The following is a 27,460-nucleotide window of genomic DNA, read 5'->3' as shown; positions in this document are numbered from 1 at the left end:
AGCTTAATGTCACCCTCACTATGGCATAGCTATTGATAGTGCAGCAACTGCAGTTGGACAATGGCCTTTGAGCCTGAGGGGACCACCACTCCAATAAGTGGCATTTTATTTTGGTTTTGTTTACGATTTTGTTTTTACTAACAAACCAGGCGGTGGGGAGCCAATTTTTTTACTTTCTTTAGGGCCCAGGGTTCCATTACTACGCTATTGCATTGAAAAGACCTTCAGCGCTGTAGAATTACTCCTGTGACCACTTCCATCGCCCTAAGCACTGATACTTATTCATCTTCAAGGAGCATTAGTATACAAATGCTCTTATCCCTACTTATTAATAGTCGTTGTTGTGTCAAAAAGAATTGACCATGACAAGGTTGAAATCAAGATGAACCAAACAATAACTGAAAGAAGAAATTGTGAAGATGCAGAATCATACGAATCAGTGGGTATTGTGCGATGGAGTTTGCTTTTGCGGGATTTACTGTCCTGAAACTGCTCTTCTCCCTATCAGAAGTTACCAAAAACCCCAATTTGACTGGCTGATATTAATCCAAAAGCACATAGCTAGTAAGACAGGCAGAACAATCCCAAAACATAGTTCTTTTGTCTTTATTGTCACCTGTGTTGTAACATCTTAGCTGACATGAACATGGCATCCCGCCACAACATAAATCTGAACACTTGAGGTAGATAAAATGAATATGAATTGTATTGTAAGAAGTACCAGTTCTATTTTTTAAATTCATTTTCCTTTGTCGTTAAAAAGATCGATCTTTTGTATCGTTTTCTAGAAATTCCAGACCTTGAACTTTCTGATGATCTGAAAAAGACTGTCACAGTCAGAGCCGGAGGCTCCTTGCGCCTCATGGTACAGGTATCCGGCAGGCCAGCTCCCATCATCACCTGGAGCAAAAAAGGCATTGATCTCGCCAGCCGTGGCCTCATCGATACAACAGACAGCTATACACTGCTCATAATCGAGAAGGTTAACCGATATGATGCAGGAAAATACACCATTGAAGCTGAGAATCAGTCTGGCAAGAAATCTGCAACAGTCCAAGTCAAAGTGTTTGGTATGTACATATTTAAGAGTTCTCATAAAATATAGATATTTCGTAAGCCTTGTTCGGGATGAAAATGTGGTATATGCAAGGACAAGTAGGGAGAATTAACGTCTGTTGGTTTGAATTTCAGATACTCCTGGTCCATCTGCTGCAGTGAAAATTAAGGAGGTATTCAGAGATTCAGTGACAATTACCTGGGATATCCCAGCAATCGATGGTGGAGCTCCAGTAAACAACTACATTATTGAGCGTCGTGAGGCTACAATGAGAGCATTCAAAACAGTCACAACCAAGTGCAGCAAGACACTTTACAGAGTATCTGGTCTTCAGGAGGGTGCCATGTACTACTTTAGGGTTCTGCCCGAAAATATATATGGTATTGGTGAACCTTGCGAAACAGCTGATGCGATACTTGTCTCTGAAGTGCCAATGGTGCCACAGAAACTGGATGTGGTTGATACAACCAAATCAACAGTGTCACTCTCCTGGGAGAAGCCAATGCATGATGGTGGCAGCAGACTAACTGGCTATGTCATTGAAGCCTCTAAAGCTGGCACAGAAAAGTGGCTGAAGGTTGCCACTGTTAAACCAACAGTCTTGGAATATACTATTATTTCACTGAATGAAGGTGAACAGTACTTGTTTAGAGTCCGTGCACAGAATGAGAAGGGCGTGTCAGAACCAAGAGAAATTGTCACTGCTGTAACAGTACAAGAACAAAGAGGTATGTAAAATCAGTTTAGGTAGGACAAAACATACACAGCAAGCGTGAAAAAATTTATTTGACTGATTTTATGTATTTTCTTTATGCAGTGGTGCCCAAGATTGACTTAGCTGGAATACCCCAAAAGACTGTTCATGTGCCAGCTGGTAGACCCATAGAGTTGGCTATACCAATTATGGGTCGTCCTCCTCCAGCAGTTTCCTGGTTCTTTGCTGGTTCTAAGATGAGAGAAGTTGAACGCGTCAAGATTGAAACCACAAATAAAGTAGCCAAATTGACTGTGCGTGAGACAACAATTCATGATACTGGAGCATACACTCTTGAGCTTAAGAACACCTCAGGAACAGCAACTGAAGAAATACAAGTTATTATCCTAGGTATGAATGTTTTCTAATAAATTCCTTGTTATCTGCTGCCATATTAAGGTACACATTATCCATGTTTTATATGCACTGCTTGATTATTAAAGATTATGCCTCTTTTATTTTGATTCAGACAAGCCTGGGCCTCCCACTGGACCAATCAGAATTGATGAAATTGAGGCCACATCTGTCACAATTTCATGGGACGCACCAGAGATGGATGGTGGAGCTGCAATCAGTGGCTATGTCGTGGAACAGAGAGATGCTCACCGTCCTGGGTGGCTACCAGTGTCAGAATCGGTAACAAGAACCACATTCAAATTCACTCGATTAACCGAAGGCACTGAATACGTGTTCCGTGTTGCAGCTACCAATCGATTTGGATTTGGATCATATCTGCAATCAGAAATTATAGAATGCAAGAGCAGCATCAGTAAGTATCTCAGTCTTTTCCACAATCTATTCACCTTCTTCGACAGAGTTAATGTGCATAATTGTGCTCATTATTTTACCAAATATATTAGAATATATATGTAGCTACCAGGAGCAGCTTGCTGTACTTTTTAGGGGCAGGGCAGTGCTTCAGGACGGACTCGGGGGTTATTTAAAAAAAACACTTACCTGGATCGTCGCTGCCGCCACCACCACACCATTCCTCTGCTGCAGTCACAGGTTCACAGCTTGCCCTGCGGCCAATCTTGACACTGCTCAGAGCAGCGTTAGGAATGGGTAGGAGCACCCAGCCAGTGCCCTCCCAGGCAGACTGGGAGCCTGTGCCTGCTCTCTCCCACCCGGCAACACAGTGCGCATGCGTGTTTGGACGGCCCAAGATGGCTGGCCAAACATACATGCACAATGGGGGGGGAGTGCTGAGCACTCCCTCTCAGTGCTCATCATCCCCAATGCCCTGTACCTTTTTACTACAAAACGATAATAAACGTAGTTTATTTTCGTTTTGTAGTAAAAGGTTTGCAGCTGCTGATGCTGGCGGAGGGGTGGGGGGTTGGATGACGCTCCTCCACCCTAATGGAGGAGTTGCGCCTGATAGCTATGCAATGTTCAACTACGGTCACATTTTGCCCTTTTTTTTACAAACTTCCCAAACTTCATCCAAGAACAGCCTAATGTGAAGTGGTGTCAATAATTTACTTTGGATAACACTTGCTACATCCACACTACCTAAAGCTTCCCTTAACAAGAGCCTCTTATATATATATATATATATATATATATATACATATACATATACATATATATACGTATATATATATATGTATATATATATATATATATATATATATATATATACATATATATATATATATATATATATATATATATATACACACACACATACATGATTGACTTCAACATGCTTGTGTATCCTAATCTATATCACAACCAGACATGCATGAAGCCTTCCAAGGAACGTTACTCCTTAAGTATAATAACAAAACATTTTTTTTTAGATTTACAAGTCTGGGAATGTGTCAGATTCCTATGCCGCCTCAGGGGTGGCATAAGAGAGATGCAACGGGGAGAAATATCTTTATTTCTCCCTGTTGTTTCCTCTTTCTATGTGTGCTGCAGAATGCAGCCCACATAGAGGAAACACCTCTTGTGATTGTTTTTGTGCAGGAAGGTGCCCCTTCCTGCACAAAAACAATCATCCCCACAACAACGCAAGGGAGCCTGCGTTAGCACATGACAGCAATTTGTGCATCAGCGCAGTGGAAGAGGACAGAAATGCGCAGTATCTTGTAGATACAGTGCATTTCTGCCCTTTCTCGGTGGCGCAGCAAGCCACTTGCTGCACAGCCCTGTGCCATGCGGCCTTGTAGATGAGGCCTATAGTTTCTTAAAATGTCACTCTAAAATGGGCAGCAGGTGCAATCTAACTATATATAAATCCCTTCTAACACAAAAAATAAGATTGGCTTTCTTATCATGATCTCCCCAAGGGTTAGACAATCATCCTTGGAAAAAATAACAAGGCGGTGGAAAGCAATCCAAGTGCAGATATTTGGACTTAACCTTACTTATTTGAATCAACTGTTCTAATTACTTGTATAACCAAATACCTTGGGTTAAACTGCGTTGGCACTCATATTACATTTTACTTTGTAAATTCTATGATTCATATAGGTGAATGAGTGCTACACATTCAAAAATACTTATAAATGACATTAAATATTTTTTCCAACAGGTATTCCTGGGCCTCCAGATACCCCACAAGTTTTTGATGTTTCTCGTGATGGCATCACTCTTACTTGGTACCCACCAGAAGAGGATGGCGGCTCACAAATTATTGGGTATATTGTGGAACGCAAGGAAGTTAGAGCTGAGAGATGGGTCCGTGCAAACAAAGTTCCAGTGACTATGACACGCTATCGCTCCACTGGTCTTATCGAAGGTCTGGAATATGAACACCGTGTTACTGCGATAAATGCAAGAGGTGTAGGCAAACCCAGTCGTCCTTCTAAACCAACTGTTGCCATGGATCCAATTGGTAAATATGCTTGACTGTTCATAGATTTATACATTTTTTTAACTCTCTTGATACTTTATTGCAAAGACTTTAACAGTTAGGAACATCTAAAACTGTTTTATTCATACGAAGTAATGAAATTGTTGCCTATGAACAAAGACAAATCAGGATTTGGGAATTTTAAAATGGTCTTAATAATTATTAAATAATGAAAGCAGTCAGTTCTTAAGGCCCTCATCGGACATTACCTTAGAAAGTGGGAGAGCCAAAGGATGCCCCTATCCTTAGGACCCTGTAGAGTATGTTAGGGAACTTAAGGACTTGCCTCCCAACCTTAAAACAGGAACCATGAGAGATACGACTTTGCTACCCAATGCCTGGCCCTCTGAGTCCCAGTAGGTGCTATTGACCCAGTCTGTTTGCCTTAAAAGTCAATTTTGGGGTATTTTCCTCTGGTTTCCTGCCTTGGGCACAGCTGAATCCTGGTTTAAATGTCACCCACACCTTGAGGACAAAACTAAAAACAAACTGATATAGCCTGGCCAAAGTACCCTGTACATCACCGAAGTTCAATACATTGCATCCAACATTCCAAAGGGAGCAGATATCATATCAAATCACACAAATAAGCATTACACTTGAGCAGCAGCAATATTTATGGTAAGAAAACATCCTAGAATTGTGTATTCTGTCCATTAAATCTGTTACCATATCTACTGCATGGCTAACCATCTATGAGCCATATCCCTCATAAACCCTACAATAAAGGGCTATAGTGAGCAGAATAAACGTACATGTGTTTATTACACAAAAACGAAGAGGAGGAAAGATGTGTTTTCTTAAAAATCTCACAAACCTTGCCCCTCTATATGCCACATTTTGAAAGAACAGCCAGCAGCATTAAGTTCATTCTGTGTGTCGAAGAACATATGCACCCAAGTGCAACTGAACTTTCAAATGGCATAGGCAACTTCTTCCCACCCAAGAGTTTCCAAGGGTGAGGAAGTGGCTTGACATTCTTCCAAAACTCTCATGAAACCTACCCAATGTACCTGTGCATGGTGACAAACTTACATTGGAATTGTCTTAGTCCATTCATTATGTTTCTGTTTAATTGCTTTAAATTTTAAATTGCTACTAAAATATAATCACAATTTCTCCATATTGTGTATTTTAGCTCCTCCAGAAAAACCACAAAATCCCAGAGTTACAGATACAACAAGAACCTCTGTTTCCCTTGCCTGGAGTCCTCCGGAAGAGGAAGGTGGTTCTAAAGTTAGTGGTTACTTAATCGAAATGCAGAAGGTTGATCAGTTTGAATGGACCAAATGTAATACCACTCCTACCAAGATCTGCGAGTACACCCTGACACATCTTCCACAAGGGGCTGAATACAGATTCCGAGTCCTGGCATGTAATGCTGGAGGCCCCGGTGAGCCTGCTGATGTACCAGGAACAGTCAAAGTAACTGAGATGCTTGGTAAGAAGTTATGAATTTCTTTATTTCCTATTTACCACATTTTTAATCTGCTTAAAATTAAATTTGGACAACATGTATTTTTGTTTGGTTTCAGAATATCCAGATTATGAAATTGATGCAAAATACGAAGAGGGCTTAATTGTGAGGCAAAGTGGTGTCATCAAGATTACCATTCCAATTAAGGGCAAACCAATTCCAATTTGCAAATGGACTAAGGAGGGCCATGATGTAAGCAAAAGAGCCATGATAGCTACATCAGAAACCCACACTGAACTTGTGATCAAGGAAGCAATCAGAGAAGATTCTGGCACATACGATTTAATGCTTGAAAATAAATGTGGGAAGAAGGCTGTTTATATCAAAGTGAAAGTCATCGGTGGACCTGATACACCAGAGGGACCACTAGAGTATGATGACATCCAAGCCCGCTCTGTAAGAGTAAGCTGGAGAGCACCAGCAGATGATGGTGGCTCAGATATTCTTGGCTACATTGTTGAAAGGAGAGAAGTACCAAAGACTGCCTGGTACACCGTGGATTCTAGAGTTAAGGCAACATCCTTGGTTGTCAAAGGCCTTAAAGAAAATGTGGAGTACCACTTCCGTGTTTCTGCTGAAAATCAGTTCGGTATTAGTAGAGCTTTGAAATCAGAAGAAGCTGTTACACCAAAAACACCTTTGAGTATGTATTCTAGTCTTCATTTATGAAAATAGTTTTGTAGTGATAAATGTATGTGTGCCATGCAGTGATGAAAGATCACAAGGTGTACTAACTTTCATATCTATTATTTTGTAGATCCACCAGAACCTCCCTACAACTCACCAGAAGTACTGGATGTGACAAAGAGTTCCATCAGTTTATCTTGGTCCAGACCTAAAGATGATGGTGGTAGTCGTGTCACTGGATACTATATCGAACGCAAAGAGACAACTACAGACAAATGGGTTAGACATAATAAAACGCATATCACCACAACGATGTATACCGTCACTGGGCTTGTTCCTGATGCTGAATATCAGTTCCGTATCGTTGCGCAAAATGATGTTGGTCTAAGCGAAGCCAGCCCAGCCTCTGAGCCTGTTGTCTGCAAAGATCCATTTGGTAAGATAAAAGTGTGTGGTCATATTTGTGAATAAAGCTGAAAAGTGTTTTCATGTTATGATCTTAGTGTGTCCAGGCTGGCATTTCACCTTAACCCCAGATGCATTCCCCAGAAATCTCCGAAATTCAAACATTCAATGTTTAGACACATTTTACTGGAATCACCAGATATTGTAAATTAAGGTAACACCGGACATAATTTAAATTCTCTACAGTATTCTTACATCAAAGAAGTTTGAAAGGTTTCAAAAATATTTGTACTGCACTCAATATAGCATACACCTTTGTTAGTTGTATAAAAACCTACATTTTGCGATTCCTGGATTGGGCAAATACAGCATCAAACATTTTTGGAGATTCTTATTAAGTGGTTTGACTAACATTTGGTGATGACAAGTTTGTATGATGCACAGCCAGTCTAAGCTATTAGTGCTGGCAGCTATAGGCTGTCCAGTGGATTGGCGTACAACGTAACCATCACAGGTCTCTATGAAAGTGTAATCTAGGCCATCTTCATGGGAGTACAGAGCATTGCTGCACAGTTGATGGCCCACATCATATCTTATCAAAAGATGAATTTATGCTGGTGTGTGTGTAACTGTGTTAACATATTACAGAGCACCATAAAAAGAATATTAGGTGACTGTCTTTCTTGTCTTTTCTTATTTTGTAGATAAACCAAGCCAACCTGGAGAAATTGAGGTAACCTCTGTTTCTAAGGACAGTATTTCCATTCAATGGGAGAGACCAGAGTGTGATGGAGGAAAGGAAATCCGTGGTTACTGGGTGGAGTACCGCCAGTCTGGAGAAAGTGCTTGGAAGAAATGCAACAAAGAACGTGTCAAAGACAGACAATACACAATGGGCGGCTTACTGGAGGCAACTGAATATGAATTCAGGGTTTGTGCTGAAAACGAAACCGGCATCAGCAGGCCTCGTAGAACTGCTATCACAATAAAGACCAAACTGACATGTGAGTTTACCTGTTTATTATTAGCCAAATGTTTTCGTTGGTGTACATCTCGCATTGATATTGTTTTGGTCATTTGAATAGCACACCATCTGCTAGGTAGTAAAGGACTGAATCATATTTGTTAGTCGGGTGACTATTCTGGTGGTTCCGAAGTTTACAACACAGACTCAAGTCTGGTTCGGTTTGTGGAAAGTTGCTGTCAGTGGTTTGAAGGAGGGTGCTTCTCTGTTGATGAATGTGCCAGCACTGAAAAATCGAGAGTCTGATGAATGAGGCCTGTGGGCACTACCAAATCCCTTTCAAATCTTCTTGACTGAACAAGCACGCTCATACATCCCTTCTTCGGGGTTTTCCCATTGCATAAATAGCTTTCTCATTTTCATTGCAGTTTGCGTTATTCATGAGAATAAATTTACATTTTAGCCAGTCACGGCTGGCGACTTGAAAAAGTGGCGGGGCAAATAAAACAAAAATAAACAACACAAAAGAATATAAACTAACTTGGAGGTCTCAGCCACTCTCCGCAACACTTCAGGTAATGCTGGGCGCTCCGGCTCAGACTAGGAGCCTGTTCAGGCTCTCTCCAACTCAGCAACACAGTGCCAGGTTGAAGAGAGGCCTTGTGCGCATGTGTGTTTAGCCGGCCCGAGATGGCTGGCCAAACATACATGCGCACTGAGGGGGAGTGCTCTGTGCACTACCCTCACTGCCTGTTGCCCCTTTAGAAATAAAAGGATAATAAATATTGTTTATTATCCTATTCTCTTTAAAGGTTTGCATTTGCAGCTCCTGCTGCTACTTGCGAGGGGGATGCTGGCAAAGCTCCTGATTTTGGCACATTTATCACGGTTTGTGTGTTTTCATAAATTTGTGTAGTGTATGTTTGAGATTGTGGGACACTGCCACAGATTGTGGTAGAAGTGTTTTGTTGTAATATGTGGTAAGAAGTTTCAAACAGAACCAGAATTCTCGAACTAGTAGTCAAACCTACTTACACAACAGGCTGCTAGGAAGAATATCTCTTTCATAAAGTGTAATTTAAAAAAAAAGAGACTTTAACAGTATTTCATTTCTCTTGCAGCTGGAGAAGCACCAGGCCTTAGACAAGAAATACAGGATGTCACTGCCCTTCTGGGTGAATCTGCCAAACTGACATGCCAGATCGTTGGAAGACCATTGCCTGACATTAAGTGGTACCGTTTCGGTAAGGAGCTTATACAGAGCAGGAAATATAAGATGTCTTCAGATGGTCGTAGCCACACATTGACTGTCCTGACAGAAGAACAAGAGGATGAAGGTCTGTACACTTGTATTGCTGTCAATGATGCTGGAGAAACTGAAACCAGTGGCAAACTGCTCTTGCAGGCCACTCCGCAGTTCCACCCTGGCTACCCACTGAAAGAAAAGTACTACGCAGGTGTGGGCTCCACCCTCCGCCTCCATGTTGTGTACATTGGCCGTCCAGTACCTGCCATCACATGGTTCCATGGAAAGAAACCATTGAAAGCCTCTGAAAATATCCAGATCGAGAACACAGAGCACTATACCCATCTGGTGATCAAGAATGTACAACACAAAACCCATGCTGGAAAGTACAAAGTTCAACTGAGCAACATTTTGGGAACAGTAGATACTGTACTCAATGTTGAAATACAAGGTAATGTTTACTAAATTATCCATCGTTTTGCAGAAATATTATTTAAAAAGTATTTAGTACTTATTGTGCCTTTTGATGTTTTAGATAAGCCAGATAAACCAACAGGACCAATTGTTGTTGAGGCTTTACTGAAGAACTCTGTAGTCATCAGCTGGAAACCTCCTGCAGATGATGGAGGGTCACTGATTACAAACTATGTTGTAGAGCGCCGAGAGGCCAAAGAAGAAGCGCAGTGGCAGCTTGTATCTGCAACTATTTCTGGAACAACCTGTAGAATTGTTAACTTAACAGAAAACGCAGGGTATTACTTCCGTGTTTCTGCTCAAAATGTATTTGGCATTAGTGAAGCACTGGAAATTCCTTCACTTGTCATCATCAAGAGTCCATTCGGTAAGTCTGTGGCTCAATGTCCCTTGTAATGCAATGACTGAAGTAAATATGTAATTATACACTGCTTTTTAACATGTTATCATTCATCTTGTAGAAAAGCCCGGCACCCCAGGCCAACCAATAGTGACTGCAGTGACCAAGGATTCGTGCTTGGTGTCATGGAAACCCCCTGCTAGTGATGGAGGTGCAAAGATCAGCAATTATTACCTTGAAAAACGTGAAAAGAAACAAAACAAATGGATCACAGTGACAACAGAAGAAATCCATGAAACTGTCTTTGCTGTGAAAGGCTTAATTGAAGGTCTTGAATATGAGTTCAGAGTAAAATGTGAAAATCTAGGTGGTGAAAGTGAATGGAGTGAAGTCTCTGAAGGAATTGTTCCAAAATGTGACGTACCAATCCGTGCACCACAGTTCAAGGAAGAGCTGAGAAATCTGAATGTTAAGTTCAAGAGCAATGCCACCTTTGTTTGCAAGATTGTAGGCCATCCAAAACCAATTGTTAAGTGGTTCAAGCAGGGTAAAGAGATCTTGGCAGATGGTGTGAAGATCAAAGTACAGGAGTTCAAGGGCGGGTACTACCAACTGGTGATCACAAATGTAACGGATGAAGATGCAACTGTGTATCAAGTCAGAGCCACCAACCAGGGAGGCTCTGTTTCTGCTACGGCATCATTAGATGTTGAAGGTAAATATTGCTTTCTAACTCACTTTATTATTTGAAGCATTAGCTAGCAGATACAGATTAGAATAACACATTGTCTCTCTGTTTTTCCTTACAGTCCCAGCACAAATTAATTTGCCTAAACATCTTGAAGGAATGGGAGCAGTACACGCACTTAAAGGAGAAATAGTCAGCATAAAGATTCCTTTCACTGGCAAACCAGATCCAGTTATCACATGGCAGAAGGGGCAAGATCTCATCGACAATAATGGGCAGTATCAAGTCATTGTTACAAGATCATTCACTTCTCTTGTTTTCACCAATGGTGTTGACAGAAAAGATGCAGGATTCTACATAGTTTGTGCAAAGAACAGATTTGGCATTGACCAAAAGACTGTTGAACTAGATGTTGCTGATGTACCTGATCCACCAAGAGGTCTTAAAGTCAGTGATGTTTCTAGAGATTCGGTTAACTTGACTTGGAATCCTCCTGCTACTGATGGCGGAAGTAAAATCACCAACTACATTATTGAAAAATGTGCCACAACAGCAGAGAGATGGATTCGTGTTGCACAGGCCCGCGAGACAAGATACACTGTTGTTAACTTGTTTGGTAAGACGAGCTACCAATTCCGTGTTATAGCAGAAAACAAATTTGGTCAAAGCCAGCCATCTGATCCTACAGAGCCAACTGTGACAAAGGAAGATAAGACCCGAATGTTGAACTATGATGATGAAGTTTCTGAGGTCACAGAAATCTCCAAAGCTAAAGCAGCTCATTCTTCCACGAAGGTACTTCATGAGAAATATATGATTGCTGAAGAGTTGGGGCATGGACAGTTTGGCATTGTGCATAGATGTGTTGAGAGCACTTCAAAGAAGACATACATGGCCAAGTTTGTGAAGGTCAAAGGTGCTGATCAGGTGTTGGTCAAGAAAGAAATTTCTGTCCTTAACATTGCTCGCCACAAGAATATCCTATACCTTCATGAATCTTTTGAAAGCTTAGAAGAGCTTGTTATGATCTTTGAATTTATATCTGGAGTTGACATCTTTGAAAGGATCAATACAGCTGGATTTGACCTTAGTGAAAGAGAAATTGTTAGTTATGCTCGCCAGATTTGTGAGGCACTTGAGTTCCTGCACAGCCACAGGATTGGCCACTTTGACATCAGACCAGAAAACATCATTTATTGCACAAGAAGAAGTTCTACAGTTAAAATTACAGAATTTGGTCAAGCAAGAGAATTGAGGCCTGGTGATACCTTTAGAATCCAGTTCACAGCCCCTGAATATTATGCACCAGAGATACATCAACATGATTTGGTCAGCAGAGGATCTGACATGTGGTCACTTGGTACATTAGTGTACATTCTTCTAAGTGGCCTTAATCCTTTCGCAGCTGAAACAAACCAACAAATTATTGAACGCATTACCAATGCCGAGTATAACTTTGAGGATGAAGCATTCAAAGAAATAACCACTGAAGCAATGGATTTCGTTGATCGCCTCTTGACTAAGGAAAGAAAGAAGCGTATGTCAGCTGTAGAAGCACTTGAACACCCATGGCTAAAACAAAAGACAGAAAAGGTCAGCACTAAAGTCATCAAGACATTACGACACCGACGGTACTACCAGAGCTTAATTAAAAAAGATTGGAACTTTGTTGTTTCCGCGGCTCGCATATCATGTGGTGGTGCTATTAGGTCTCAAAAGGGGGTCACAACAGCTAAAGTCAAAGTTGCACCAATTGAAATAGGGCCCTTGACTGGACAGATAATGCATGCTGCTTCAGAAGAAGGAGGGCACGTTAAATATACTTGCAACATTGAAAACTATGACCAGTCAACACAAGTTAGTTGGTACTTTGGAATTCGGCAGTTAGAACACAGTGATAAATATGAAATCAACTACCAAGATGGGCTAGCAACAATATATGTAAAAGACATCACACGATCAGATGATGGCACTTACAGGTGCAAAGCAGTCAATGATTATGGTGAAGACAGTTCCTATGCAGAACTATTTGTGAAGGGTGTAAGAGAACAACATGACTATTACAGATGTCGGGTTGTAAGGAAGGTGAAACGCCGAATGGATACCATGAGGCTTCTAGAAAGACCACCAGAGTTCACACTTCCACTGTTTAACCATTCTGCTTATGTGGGTGAAAAGGTCAGATTCGGTGTGACTATAACAGTTCACCCAGAACCTCGAGTAACATGGTTGAAATCAGGCCAGAAAATCAAACCAGGTGACGATGATAAGAAATACACTTTCATATCTGACAAAGGACTGTATCAGCTTATCATAAATAACGTGACTGCAGAAGATGATGCTGAATACACTGTTGTGGCAAAGAACAAATATGGTGAAGACAGCTGCAAGGCTAAACTCACCGTTACTCCTCACCCAGCGGCAGCAGACAATACATTAAGACCAATGTTCAAACGATTGCTTGCAAATGCCGAATGTCAAGAAGGTCAGTCTGTCCGCTTTGAAATTAGAGTATCAGGCACACCAAAGCCAACATTAAAATGGGAAAAGGATGGCCAAAGTCTAACATTAGGACCAACAATTGATGTTATTCATGAAGGTCTAGATTACTATGCTTTGTGTATTACAGACACCTTGCCAGAAGATTCTGGTTATTATAGAGTGACTGCCACCAATAGTGCTGGATCAACAAGCTGCCAGGCTTACTTGAAGGTAGAACGAATGCGCTATGTCAAGAAAGAATATAAGTCTAAAGAAGACCGTGAAATCCATGTACAGAAACAGATTGATAAGACACTGAAAATGGCGGAAATTCTTGCTGGAACTGACTCTGTTCCACTTACACCAATAGCACAACAAGCTTTACGAGAAGCAGCTATTCTCTATAAACCAGCGGTTAGCACGAAAACAGTTAAAGGTGAATTTGAAATTGAGAAAGAAGAAAGAAAGGCAGAAAAGAGACTGCGCATGCCATATGAAATCCCAGCACCTCGCGTGCGTGCAGTGACTGCTCTTGAAGAGGATCAAACCATTAAACAGTTTGTGCCAATGTCAGAAATGAAATGGTATAAGAAATTACGAGACCAATATGAAATGCCAGGACCACTGGAAAGAATTGTTCAGAAAAGACCGAAGCGAATACGCCTCTCAAGATGGGAGCAGTTCTATGTCATGCCACTTCCCAGGATATCTGACCAGTACAAACCTAAGTGGCGCATACCTAAGCTATCACAGGATGATCTTGAAACTGTAAGACCAGCTCGCCGACGTTCACCATCACCTGATTATGAACTTTTCTACAGACCAAGAAGGCGTTCTTTGGGTGATGTTTCAGATGATGATTTGCTGCTTCCTGTTGATGATTACTTGGCCATGAGGAGAGTTGAAGAAGAGAGACTGCGCCTTGAGGAGGAACTTGAACTGGGATTCTCAGCTTCACCCCCAAGTAGAAGTCCACTACGGTTTGAGCTATCTGCTCTCCAGTATTCGTCACAAAGGTCTCAGGCAGTCACAGATGAAGAACGAGCTCGTGAGTTAAAATACTCAACCTATCACATACCATCCAAGACTGAAGTTAGCACCAGTTATGCTGAACTCCGACAGCGCCATGATAAGGCTACATACAAGCCACCAAAACAGAGGCAACGGATAATGGATGAGAGAGAGGATGAAGAACTTCTACGTCCATACACCACATCTCAGAGACTTTCTGAATACAAAAGGGAGCTTGAGCATATGGAGCAGGAAGGAAAGATCAGAGAAAGAACAAGAAAGGAAAGAGTAGTAACAGAGATAAAAACTGAAGCAGAAGAATATGGGGAAACAGAACAAGTGGTAAAACGTTTTCAAAGAACATCTCCATCTGTTTCCAGGCTGTTAGGAAGAAGAAGGTCTCTTTCACCTAGTTATATTGAATTAATGCGCCCTGTATCTGAACTGATCAGACCTCGTTCTCGACCTGCAACGGAACATGAAGTAGAGAGAAGATCTCCCACACCTGAAAGAACAAGGCCACGATCCCCTAGTCCTGTCTCCAGTGAGAGATCTCTTTCAAGATTTGAGCGATCTGCAAGATTTGACATTTTTTCAAGGTATGAGTCAATGAAAGCAGCACTGAAAACTCAGAAGACCGCAGAGAGGAAATATGAAGTTGTGACTCAACAGCCTTTCTCTTTGGATCATGCTCCACGCATCACACTGAGAATGCGATCTCATCGTGTGCCTTGTGGTCAAAACACAAGATTTATTCTTAATGTTCAATCAAAACCAACAGCTGAAATCAAATGGTATCACAATGGCATTGAAATCCAGGAAAGCAGCAAGATACACTTTACTAATACCAGTGGTGTCTTGACCTTGGAAATCTTGGATTGCCAACCTGAGGACAGTGGAACATATCGTGTTTTGTGTACAAATCATAAGGGAGAAGCTTCGGACTATGCAACGCTTGATATTGCAGGAGGAGAGTATTCCACCTACACATCAAGACGTAAAGATGAGGATAGGCCATTATCTGTCTTTCCAGAGTTGACAAAAACAGAAGATTATGCAATTTCCTCTTTTAAGAAAACCTCTGCAATGGAGGCAAGTTCTGAAATAAAGGAAATCAAGTCATCTGTGACTGAGACAAGAGAATCAGTATCCTATGCTTCAGAAGCAAAGAGTGTCACCAAGTCATCAGCGAAAGCTGTGGAAGAAAAAACTGTTTCTAGCAAAAGCAAAAGGACTGCTCCAGCAAAGATTCTAACAAAGCCACATTCACTCACGGTCTCTGAAGGTGAGCCTGCAAGGTTTGCCTGTGACATCGATGGCGAACCAACCCCAACAGTAACTTGGTTCCGTGCAGGCCAAAGCATTGTTTCATCCAAACGCCACCAAGTGACAACAACAAAATACAAGTCTACCTTTGAAATTTCTGCAGTTCAGTCTTCAGATGAAGGAAGCTATACCGTGGTGGTGGAGAACTCTGAAGGAAAACAAGAAGCACACTTCTCTTTGACAATTAGGCGGACACGGGTAACCGAGAAAACTGTTACATCCCCTCCCAGAGTGAAATCTCCAGAGCCTCATGGGAAATCTGCAGACTCCATCAAATCACCCAAAAGAGTGAAATCCCCAGAACCAACATCTGCCCACCCTAAAGCCAAATCATCACCATCAGGAGTCAGAACAGCATCTGCAGAGAGAGTTGAATTGCCTGCAACTACGCCTCCTAAAATAACCCAGCAACTGAAAGTGGAAGCATGCAAGGATAAAGTGAGGTTCTCTTGCGCAGTAGAAAGTACTGTCTTAAATGTGAGAGAGGTGGCATGGTACAAAGATGGCAAAAAGCTGAAGGAAGACAGCCACTTCACTTTTCACTATGCGGCTGATGGAACATATGAATTGAAAATAAACAACATTCTGGAGGCTGACCAAGGAGAATATGCCTGTGAGATTGTTGGAGAAGCCGGAGTTTCCAGAACTACATTCGCATTTGTCGGAAAAGTGTTCAAAGATATTTATAGCCAAGTGTCAAGTCTAACAGCACGAGGTTGGTAGCCATTTTATGCATTTTTATTGTAGAAGTGTTACTAACAAAAGTGAAATGTGCTTGAAAGAAAATGAAACATTTCCATAAATGCATGAATATCATTCACACACCTTTTAGCAAATTTTCTGAAAGAAAAAAACGCTTTATTTAAACACATGCTAAAGTGTAACTTCTATTCTAGAGTCTCTTTTGAGAAACAATTTTCACTAACTCCGAGTGTCATTTTCTAAAACATCTTTCACTACTGCTCACATATATGCTCTCACTGCATGCAAAGACCGCAGCTTATTCTTACAATTTAAGTGTTTTGTTCGATTCAAATGTTAGGGCACTAGCGACCCTTTTGCTTGAGTTAAAGTTTCTCAACACATCGTCTGATACCACGTTGTAAAAACAGTGCAATAGTTCTAGGAATAAATCGCACGTCAAATAGACTTTGTTGTCATCTATGTATTAAGAAATTAGCTGTCACTCTGTTATCTTCAAGATACAACAACGCTGACAATTTTTCAGCTTTGATTACTGGGTAGCTGAAAACACGTCTGCCAAAAGGAAGTCTTCGCAGCGCACAAACAACACTGACTTTAGTTGCACTGCTTACCGAAAGGTGATTATTACACTCAGTCGATTTGCTGATTGGAACAGTGACGTTCTACAGACATCAACCTGATGCTATAACATTGAATAATGTCCACCTACACATTATACTAGATCTAATTATTTTGCTGCGATGGTTTAGTCCTGGTCCATGGCTCTTTTTTGAACTGCCCCTACCTCCTTACAAGTTGGCTCTCAGGATTATACTGAGTCTGTGCAGAGCTTTGAAATCGAATTTCACAAATTCGCTTTTCCTAGGGTATGAAAACAGCAACGGTCACCCCCTTTCGGTTACCTATTAACACTAATGGCCTCTGTCTGAGCTTAACTGGGGTAAGTGGAGGGGTAGTTACTAATCAATTCGGCTGGGCCTACCTGGTATTTCATGTGGCATCTAACGTTACGGCTACCCACTGAAGAACATGTAACATATCAGAAGTAATGAACATCCTTGCTGACAATTCAGTTGGCAGGGAATCAGTGAATTAAGAGTGGCACTGTGCAAAATGGTGGTTGAGTCTGTGTAAACAGATAAAGCGAGTCTGGCAGTCTCTGTCTTCCTCTCCGGGACATGCTTAGTTCATCAGGGTGATGGGATTACTCATACCCACGTGACGGTCTTGCACCCCGATAACGAGAGGGGGGGGACTGGGGCTGCTTAAACCGTACAAATAATCCTCTTGCTTGTAAAAGACTTCATCTATTTGGCCTGATTCGTTGTAGGATACGGTAAAATAAGACATTGTCTTTGGTCTCATGCCCTGTCAAACTCTGAAAGAGCTACTACAAAATATTTGCAGTTAAACTGTGCCTTTCACGTAGTGTGCTCTTCCTAAGCAATAACAGTATTTTGTATCATTTATTAAAGTTTCTGTACAGCTCTATAACGTCTATAAAGCATTGAAAGTTAATTTAATATTAGAATTAATGTAATGTCTATATATATATATATATATATATATATAGACATTAATTAATATATATATATATATATATATATACGGGTAAAAGGCAGGGCTGACATATGTTCTGTGTAGACTGTGACATTTCTGGTGGGGGTGGAAGGTAGTGGTCCAGAGAGCAAACTCCATCAGCATCCAATATGTTCTGGCCTATGCAGAAAGTACGCGTTGAATGAAAAGCAGTGTATGTTTTACACAAATGAGGTACAGGGAATACTTAAGCACAACAATCAGACACAGCACTAAAGAAGAGAGAAAAAAAAAACATTTGGGTCAATGAAATACGCAGCGGTGTCTGACCCCTAAAGCAGTGGTTGTCCTGGGCCTCTTACTAATGACACGTTTTATTTTACCATAATTTATTCCTGCAGTATCCCAGCGGTAGCACCTCTCTAGAGCAGTCAAACAGATTGTAATATCTTCAAGCCATGATATACCTGCTCATACACAAATTCAGTTCACTGATTAACTCCTAATCGAATAGCACCGTCATCACTGAATAATGCAAGCCCATACTGTTAGGTGAGGAGATGACTTTACCTGGTAGGTAAACTGAGGCAAACACAATGTAAAACACATTAAAAAATCACAAATAAAAACAAGCCAAAAATGTGTCGTCTTCAGTGTAGAAAGTAAGGGAAGCCCTATATATCTAGAAAGTCACACCCCTAACTTTTCCCCGGATTACATTAGGTCATTAGGAATGGGCAGAATGGTAAGCCATTAGAAAGCCACGGAAGGTATATCTCGCAGAAGAATGACAAAAACCATGCTGTTCACACACCGAAAACATCCAAGGACCCACAAAAACGTTTTTAAAAGAAAGTGGTCGAATATCATCCCATTGTAAACATTGACTTACAGAGAACGTGGAATAATTATGAAACTCACTCATTATACATACTGTTCAAGAAGTGCGCGTTAAACAGTTTCCATAGTTATTTACATTTCTACAGGACTGGTAAAGAATAGAACATGCTAATATTAAGAGAGAGCGGAGATTTTAAGCGTGCATTTGCACGATGTAAATTTGCATGATGAACTTGCATGATGAATTAGAATGTTCCATGATGGCCGCGTTTCACAAGCGCTGTAAATGTCACTCCGGTCTATAATGCTCGAGTTCAGCTGCCCCTTATGCTTGCAACCAGTGGCTTGTGTACTAACAGAGCCATTCTTCACTTCTTGGGTGTTCTTTCCACTTCACAATTTAGCCCATTTGGACATTTTTTCCAGTCTTCTACGTACATAGGGCAGCGGAACGAGAACACACAATCATGTTGATGTGTAAACTTGTGTTTCGTTTCACAGCTAAGGAGGTTGCTGCAGTTGAGCAGAAAAAGGTGGCCATGGCTGCTCAAGAAAAGGCGGTGGTCCAGGAGGAAGTCATAAAGAAGGAGCTTGTTTCTGAAGAAATCAAGACACAGCTCACGGAAGTGAAGGCCTCTGTGTCCAAGATCAGTGTGTTGGAGGGTCAGAAGGCCACTCTGAAAGCCAACATCCCAGGTGCATCTCAAGTCAAATGGGTCTTGAATGGAGTAGAACTCAAAAATTCCGAAGATTACAGATATGGGGTCTCTGGGAACGACCAGACGTTGACCATCAAGAAAACGAGTCATAAAGACGAAGGAATACTTACCTGCGAGGGGAAGACGGAACAAGGAACCATCAAATGCCACTTCGATTTGGCATTTTCAAAAGAGTCTTCTGATGCACCATCATTTATTGCACAACCAAAGTCTCAAAACGCAGATGAAGGTCAAAATGTAGTCTTAACGTGCGAAATATCTGGCGATCCTCACCCTGAAGTTGAGTGGTTCAAGGATAACCTGCCGGTAAGCAACCAATTATAGCTACAAACTGCTTGTTTTTATTTAAGAGGGTTTAGGGGTGTGCCTTCCCCTTTCTGCTGCACGTTAATCTTCCTCACACGTGGATGTTAAGAGGGGAAATCTCTGCTTTCGTAAAAACGTATACGGCTAGCGAAAAAGTAGGAATTACATTTAAGGGGGCACACCAGATGGATGCCGGTGGTAGAACAATAAGAGAGGGACATTTTTATACTGAACTATTATAAATTCTGATCACCCCTTTATACTTCTGCCCTCCCTAGTGTACACCTGGGTCCTAGTACGGCAGCTGTGAACGACCCGTGTGTTTGGCATTTAATGCAGCTCCTATTTTTCGTACATCGGGTGCACGTAAACACGATTTTCTAAGCCTTGTGCCATGCCTGGTTATGACTCTTTGATCCAATATGGATACTCCCTTTTGCCGTTCATTTGTTGTACTTTGCCGTTCAAGTATGTTTTAATTTACCTTATTTTACTTTACCTTTTAAACAAGTTGTTAAATTAAGTTCACATATTTTACGGGAACATGCACGTTTCTAATCTAGGCGCAGCTGTACAAAGATGTTCAGTTACATGGAATGTGCCTAGGAGAATCTCGTAAAAAGAATTGTATTGTGGTTATATTTTATGTCCGGACTAGGGTAACACTGTACGCCTAAAAGAAACTCGCGGTTCAAGCACTCATTCATTTTCTAGAACCAAAAGTAACTTCTGATTTCTTAAGACTTAACATTGCACGTGAGCGATTCCTGTAGAGTGTTAGGTACGTAAAGCATGTCTCTGGTGTGTGCATCTGGAAAAATGCACCAACGCAGACGCAAGTTGGATGCGTTTGTCACTGCAGTCCGGCAACATCTACATAAGGTAAGATGCAGACCACACGTGGGGCTCTTGACACCTGCTACCAAGCCTACAATCCTTTGCACTAAACACAGATTAGGTCCTGCGTACTTGCTAACTGCTTACCTGCACTTATGTTCTCCCTCAAGCAAATGGCATGTGCTCATATCCCTTACCTACGCAACCATAGGTTTGCTAGCACGCGAAGAGGCTTATTGTATGACAAGTAACAGCCCACAAGCCCAAGAGAAATAAAGCAGAACATTTGGAGTCATTTGCTTTCATCATTAGTGTTTGCAAGGCTTCTGCTGGTGGCCAGAGAGAGCGGTGTCCCTCGCCATGTCCAATAATAACATAATCCCGGTCTCAAGCAATGTATCGTAGGAACTGTTTGGGTCAAGATTTCACTGGCTACCTCCACTGAGACTGAGTCTCTTTGACAAAACCATTCACAGACGTCCTTCTCTAGTGTTCAGCCTTTTCATTGGTAGCTACAGAATGGCCTTGGAGCAATCACCTTTATAACAAATCCTGCAGAGCCCTGTAAATTGTTCCTCAGATTGGAGTTTCCGGTTTCATTTTAGCAGGTTGGTAGTGACCCGGATCCGGTCACTTCTACGAGATGAGAACACCCCATACATCCGGCGCACCAGCAGAGGATAATGAGGGAATACCCACCCACCCTTCCTTGCACATCTCATAGGTCCAGTATCTCAACAAAGAGTGGGTAATGGGGAAATCGGGTAACGGGGACTACTCTACCCACGCCTCCTTGCACACTTCGTACAGCCTGCGCGTTAGCCGACAGTGGGTAATGGGCAAGTACTCTACCCACACTTGCTTGCACACCTCACACATCCATAGCACCAGCAAAGGGGCGATGGCTGAATACTCCTCCCTTTCTAAAGACTGTTGCTCACCAGTGGGGTCAAATAGCTTTTTTATGAGTCTCCTCTTGCATTAATTCTTTAGCGAGCCTACATGGGCAATGAAAGTTGTCAACTATTTCCAAATCAGGATATTTGAGGCACGTGCGTCATCAAAGCGCTGTAATGCTATGTTTCATATCCCTTGAGCTTGCCTGACACGTATAAATAATTGCAAAGTAAAAGGCAACATGGTGCGGGAATTTTCAGGAAAAAAATCTTGTGTATTGGAAACAGCTGCAGCAATGTGGCGCCACCCTTCTCACATATTTCTGTCACACAATTCACACCGCTGCCAGCGCTCCATGTTCTCATATAGTTGCCAAGCTTAGGAGGTGTCAGCTTGAACATTTACCACATAAGATCACCATATAACATTACTACTTTCTTCTCCAGGTTGCCGTTTCATCAAACATTAGAGTAAGTCGGTCCAAGAACATCTACACGCTAGAAATTCGGAGTGCAGTAGAGAGCGACAGCGGTAAATATACGGTGAAGGCGAAGAACTACCACGGCCAGTGCTCAGCCACCGCATCCTTGACCGTGCTTCGTAAGTTGGTGCTCAGAATACTGTTATCTGTGTAAAAGTAGCAGGCGTGCCATGGACCCCACTGCAAGCAAAGGAAATGGCCCCTCCATGCCCCTGCAGAGTAGCAAAAAGCAGCCCTTACGGAGCTGCAGACGACCCCTTTCCACACCTGGTCCCGGGTGCCACTGCACCTGCTGCTGCAATATCTCTAGCGGCGCCCCGTCTGTGTAAATATTTTTTGTTTGTCGTTCGTGCATTATTTTGTGGAACGGGCTGAGTGAGTCTGTGTGAAATTGTAAAATGTCAGATTGATTTATGGTGTTTAGGTGGAAAAATGTTGGCTTTAGAATCAATTAATCAAATGACGTAATGAATGCGTGACATACCGCTGCTCTCTATAATATTTACTCAGGCCACCACAAGGGCAAACCTCATCACAATTTACACGAAATGATAGTTCGCGGCCCCGCCCCTCGGCTTTATAGCTTCTTGTATTTGCAGTCTGTCTCCCCCTGCTGGTGGAGCCTACACCGCTGCCTCGCCTTTCCTTGCTCGAGAACCGGCCATCTTACATAAGGGTTGGAACGCCTGCGTCATCTGCAGAGGGCCTGGAAACACCCTTACACTCCTTGTGATAACATTGCGTTTTCATGGTTGCCTGAGTTAAGCCCTTCTATAATTATTACTAATGTTCCAAGAACCAAGAAAGTGGTCACCGGGAAAGAATATACGTTTTAGTTTCCTAAAAAAAAGCAACTTTTCATCATTCATCTTGTTTTTATGGCGCTAGTTATTTCTTTTGTAGCAGTCAAAAAGATTCAGGGCTCGACTGACAAATATTTTGTAATAAGAGGGTGTCAAATACTCATGTAATACTCTTGGCTTAACAATTATACCCTTACACCTAAAACGTAGGACTAAGCCAGGTGTTTTGTATCAGTAAGTCGCAGTAAGATCTTTGTTAAGAGTCCTATATGTCAGAATTGTAAACAACTAAATAGTGTCATTATAAAAAAAGGTGAACCCCTATTACACTGAAAGAAAAATCGACAATAGGGAAGGGAAAACCTCACCTTCTAACATGGGCCTTTGGCTCATGATAAACAGTTTGTTGAACAACATTGTACACTTGCAGAATAATAATAAAAAAAAAAAATACAGTTCATTATAAATAAAAGGGGTGGGGGATTTAACCACCGCTAACCCATCACACCCGCTCTTTTATGATTAACATAAAAAAATAAATTTGTATGGCTGGCTCCAGATAATAAGTTAATAACCCCAGCACTAAGAGGGAGAAAAACAAGGCATGGAAGTGCCAGCTATGTTGTAAATGGAGACAGTGTAGTGTAATGTTCAGGGAGGGTAGCTCAAGCTGTCACTATAGTAACATAACCATATAGAGGATGACACTAGATGTCTGCATTAAATAGAAGACCTCTCTTCATCAATGATTTGGTCAGTGACCGACAATCAGTGGATCAGCCTAGACCTGTTCTGTGGCTGTAATAACCCCTCTGGCTTTCCTTACAACAACATTCTGATGTCTGAAATAAACTGTTGTAAAGTCGCTTCTTCTCTTCGAGTTGGCATGTAAACACCATCATGTCCGTTGCCGAATCACGTCTGCTCTGCTATCTACGCTCCTTATACTGCCACTGTAATAGGAAGGTATAGAGTCAATCCTCAAAATGATGAGCAGTGAGTTGTCTATAGCAGGAAGGTAACACCACAAAAACTGTGATTTTGGAAAAAATACAATTTAAGAAGTCAGACAGTGAATGTTCAACAGGTTGCACAAATAAAGGCCTGATTTAGAGTCTGGCGGACATGGTACTCTCATAAACTTGGCGGATATCCTGTATGGCTTATTACAACTTCATTATACCCTATGACAGATGGGGTATTCATCCGCAATAGGATATAATGAGGCGGACACGATATTGGTCACGTTGGAGAAGGAGTAACCCATCTGCCAACCTCTAAATCAGGCCATAAGTCACCAAATATACTTCATTGCAAGTCCATGTGTACATCTTTTTTAAAAAGTCAGTCAATTACATTAAGCACCATAAATTATTGTCTCTTGTATTATTTGTATCAACCTGTATGTGTATACAAGTTGTTCTTAGATTTGTACATAAAAGTGGAAATATGCATTTTTCTGAGTAACAGAAAGATAATGGAATCTACTTTAAGCCTGTAATTTCTATTTACTAGTAATGTGAACAGAAAACCTAGAAGTTCAGCAAAACTTGCATGTAGTGATATAGGTTCGATTATTTATTTTCTTTAACTTATACAAATATAATTGATATTAATTTATGGCTCTAAACATCTAAACAATTTTACTTACCAGTATGGCCTTCATGCTTCTGCGATTAGATGAATTTTAGCAACTCCAAGTATAATGTATTATTTCCATTTTTATATGCATATCTAAGATAAAATGACCTCACTAATGTAGGTGATGTCATTGATGTTTTCTTCTCATTTTGTTTGCTATGCTCCACAGCTCTGGTTGAAGAACGTGCCCAAAAGGTAGTTTTGAGGACAGGTGGTGATGTGAGCATGCAGGAAAGTTTCTCTTCACAGTCAATGCAAATGTCCGCCTCTAAGCAAGAGGCATCCTTCAGCAGTAGCAGCAGCAGCATGGCTGAAATGAAATTTGCAAGCATGTCTTCTCAAAGCATGTCCTCCATGAAAGAATCTTTTGTAGAGATGAGCTCCAGCAGTGTTATGGCATCATCCAGTCTGGCCCAGCTGGAAAGTTCATCTTTTACCAGGGTTGGAAGGAGATCGAAAGGTGAGAAAAACATTATTGGTAGTCATAGAAACGTCGTTTGACCGTACTACGCCTTTTGTACAGGGAAACATCTCTTGGGCCTATTATGCAGTTATGTAACTTTTCTTTCGTTATATTTCATGAAGGAATCCCTCCCAAAATTGAAGCTCTTCCCTCTGATATCAGCATTGATGAAGGAAAAGTACTCACGGTGGCTTGTGCCTTTTCAGGAGACCCTACTCCTGATATCAAATGGTCACATGGAGGATCACAGGTCGCAGGTCAAGTGCAGCAGGGCCGATTCCACGTGGAGACCACCGAAGATCTTACCACTCTTATCATCATGGATATTAAAAAGAATGATGGCGGACTTTACACTCTACAACTTACAAATGACTTTGGAATCGATATGGCAACTGTGAACATTAATGTCCGATCAATTTAAACAGCTTGATCTATTTTCTATACACTTGTTTTTTACAAGTGGAAAGCACATGGACTACAATATCTGATTTGTAAATATAAAATAATATTTTTGTACCTAACTAGATGAGACAAAGTCCAAGGATATACGTCATGACGTTTTGTCATTGTAGCTTGACTTAAGAACTTAAATCATTTTTCATTGACATGTACATACATACTGTATATAGCCGAAGATAACGGTTATGGAGTTTTGTACCATTTATTTTTTGACATTTTCAAAAATGCAACTTGTAAAACTACTTTATTAGCAGGAGAAAGTTTCGTAGGGAACGAATACCCTGCTTAACTGTTAACTAATCGATGTGCCTCAACACAATGTTGACGTTTAAGCATGCCTCAGCGGGTGGAGAAACTCCCCGTTGAAGAAGACTTACACTCAAGAAAAGATGCCATGCACGGTCCCTTCGGACGTGCAAGAACATAATGTATTTATGTGACCATAAGAATGTAAAACGCAGGTGTTGTTTGCAACTACCCTCATGCAGGCAACACTTGCGTGTTTACAACGGAACTGAAACCGAAACTGTTTTACAGAGACATGAAAGAAATGTTTTGTTCAAAGTGCTAGCGGCCAGCGCTTTGTTCACTCATCTCCAACACTGTTTCTGCCATTTTGACTGCCTAATTAGCTTGCAGTAGTACCATCACCTGGCCATACCCTCATGAAAGCAAGTTATTTTTGCACTCAAAGTAGCAGAACCAGTGCAAACCTGGGAGGTTCCCGGGGTGCAGTGATTGTGTTGTGTGTGGTAGTAGTAGATCTCTAATTTACATTGTCAAACCTGAACAACCAAGCGATGAACCACAGTGAAGAAGCACAACTGTTGTTGAAATGATGCCAAATGCCAGTCACTTTAATGTGATGTCGTGCTTTAAATGCAATTAATATTCGTTGAAGTTTAATTTATGGAACCTCCCGGTGATAGTATTGTGATTTAGAAATAAAGCATGCTATCAGCACCCTATTCTTTGTGTTTGTCTTACATTTTTATAAGGTGATGCCCAGTGTGAAACAACAATGAACTACTGTCATCACACCTTGTCCAAGGAAACAAACACCACTATTTTTCATTTTTTTCTTGTTCCCTCTTACAATCTGGATTCTCTCAGATGACCCCGACATCAGGGCAGAAGAATCTGGAACTACTTTCAGCTCATTTTCCGGGGGACGGTAAAAGCTGCTCCTTCTGTAGTATGGCTGTTAAAGCGGCCATAAGATGACCAATGCCACAATAGACCTCAAACCCCTAGCAGACACCATCAAAGTAACCTTCTGGAGTTCTTATTGTCAGCAGATGTTAGTGACACAGGACTGGGTAAATAGAGGCCCCTTTAAAGAACCAGCAATAACGTGAAATGTTCATTTGGTTGTCTCCCGAGAGCCCTTAAAAATAATCGGATTCAATAAAGCAGCATTTGGTGCACTAGGGACCTTATTACGGTTCAGGAACTGGTAAGTCCAGTCCTGATTCCACTCGTTATTCATCATTGCCCCAGAGGTTTACACAAGGAGTCTACATCCTTTTAGTAGGTGGATTCTCAGGTGACCTACTCCTGCGTTGTAGGTTTACCACAGATCTTGTACTATCGATTTGTCCAGTATGTCGTGTTACTGAGCATCTGAGGACTGTGTAAGTCCTTATAATGAGTCCTTACATCCATAGCTGGGGTGCTGCTACATAAAAGTATCATGATTCTCTGCTAGACATGAAACAAATGATACACCAACTGAATGCCACTAATTACCTTCAAAAGTCTAGCAGATGACAGACTCAATGCTGAGGTACACGTACAACGAAGTAAACTGAATCACGACCCCCAGCCGTGCACCCGATGCATCTTGTCTGTGCCTCTACCCTCCTTTACAACTGCCAGCCAGCTCAATTAGAGGCATGGGGTGATGGGGAGCGATTGGGGACAGGGGGTTAACGTCCAGGAGTTCAAGCAATACTTGACTAACTTTTCCATATTCTGGCATCTGAACCCCCCACCAACACCACCTCCTTTTTTCTACATATGAGGAACACTCAGCACAGCAACTGAATGGTGGGATG

At 41.5% G+C, this 27,460-nt stretch overlaps 1 protein-coding gene across 1 annotated transcript in view; it reads left to right on the top strand.

Annotated features, from left to right (window-relative positions):
* TTN (titin) overlaps positions 1-26,371 on the top strand; it is a 371,797-nt gene extending 345,426 nt beyond the window's left edge. Inside the window, exons 305-321 of the mRNA XM_069225433.1 lie at positions 789-1,070; positions 1,192-1,785; positions 1,875-2,162; positions 2,281-2,580; positions 4,354-4,656; positions 5,813-6,115; positions 6,210-6,794; positions 6,909-7,214; positions 7,888-8,187; positions 9,269-9,844; positions 9,929-10,234; positions 10,329-10,922; positions 11,017-16,428; positions 19,299-19,822; positions 22,003-22,156; positions 24,651-24,941; positions 25,067-26,371. Of these exons, the coding sequence (XP_069081534.1) occupies positions 789-1,070; positions 1,192-1,785; positions 1,875-2,162; positions 2,281-2,580; positions 4,354-4,656; positions 5,813-6,115; positions 6,210-6,794; positions 6,909-7,214; positions 7,888-8,187; positions 9,269-9,844; positions 9,929-10,234; positions 10,329-10,922; positions 11,017-16,428; positions 19,299-19,822; positions 22,003-22,156; positions 24,651-24,941; positions 25,067-25,365 (11,417 nt within the window). The 3' untranslated portion in view covers positions 25,366-26,371. The remainder of the gene's footprint in view (positions 1-788; positions 1,071-1,191; positions 1,786-1,874; positions 2,163-2,280; positions 2,581-4,353; positions 4,657-5,812; positions 6,116-6,209; positions 6,795-6,908; positions 7,215-7,887; positions 8,188-9,268; positions 9,845-9,928; positions 10,235-10,328; positions 10,923-11,016; positions 16,429-19,298; positions 19,823-22,002; positions 22,157-24,650; positions 24,942-25,066) is intronic.
* Positions 26,372-27,460: the final 1,089 nt, after the last annotated feature.

This window comes from Pleurodeles waltl, chromosome 3_1, assembly GCF_031143425.1.
Source record: "Pleurodeles waltl isolate 20211129_DDA chromosome 3_1, aPleWal1.hap1.20221129, whole genome shotgun sequence".
NCBI classification, from domain to species: Eukaryota; Metazoa; Chordata; class Amphibia; order Caudata; family Salamandridae; genus Pleurodeles; species Pleurodeles waltl.
The sequence above is the reverse complement of the archived record's forward strand: the minus strand, read 5'-3'. Positions and strand labels throughout refer to the sequence as shown.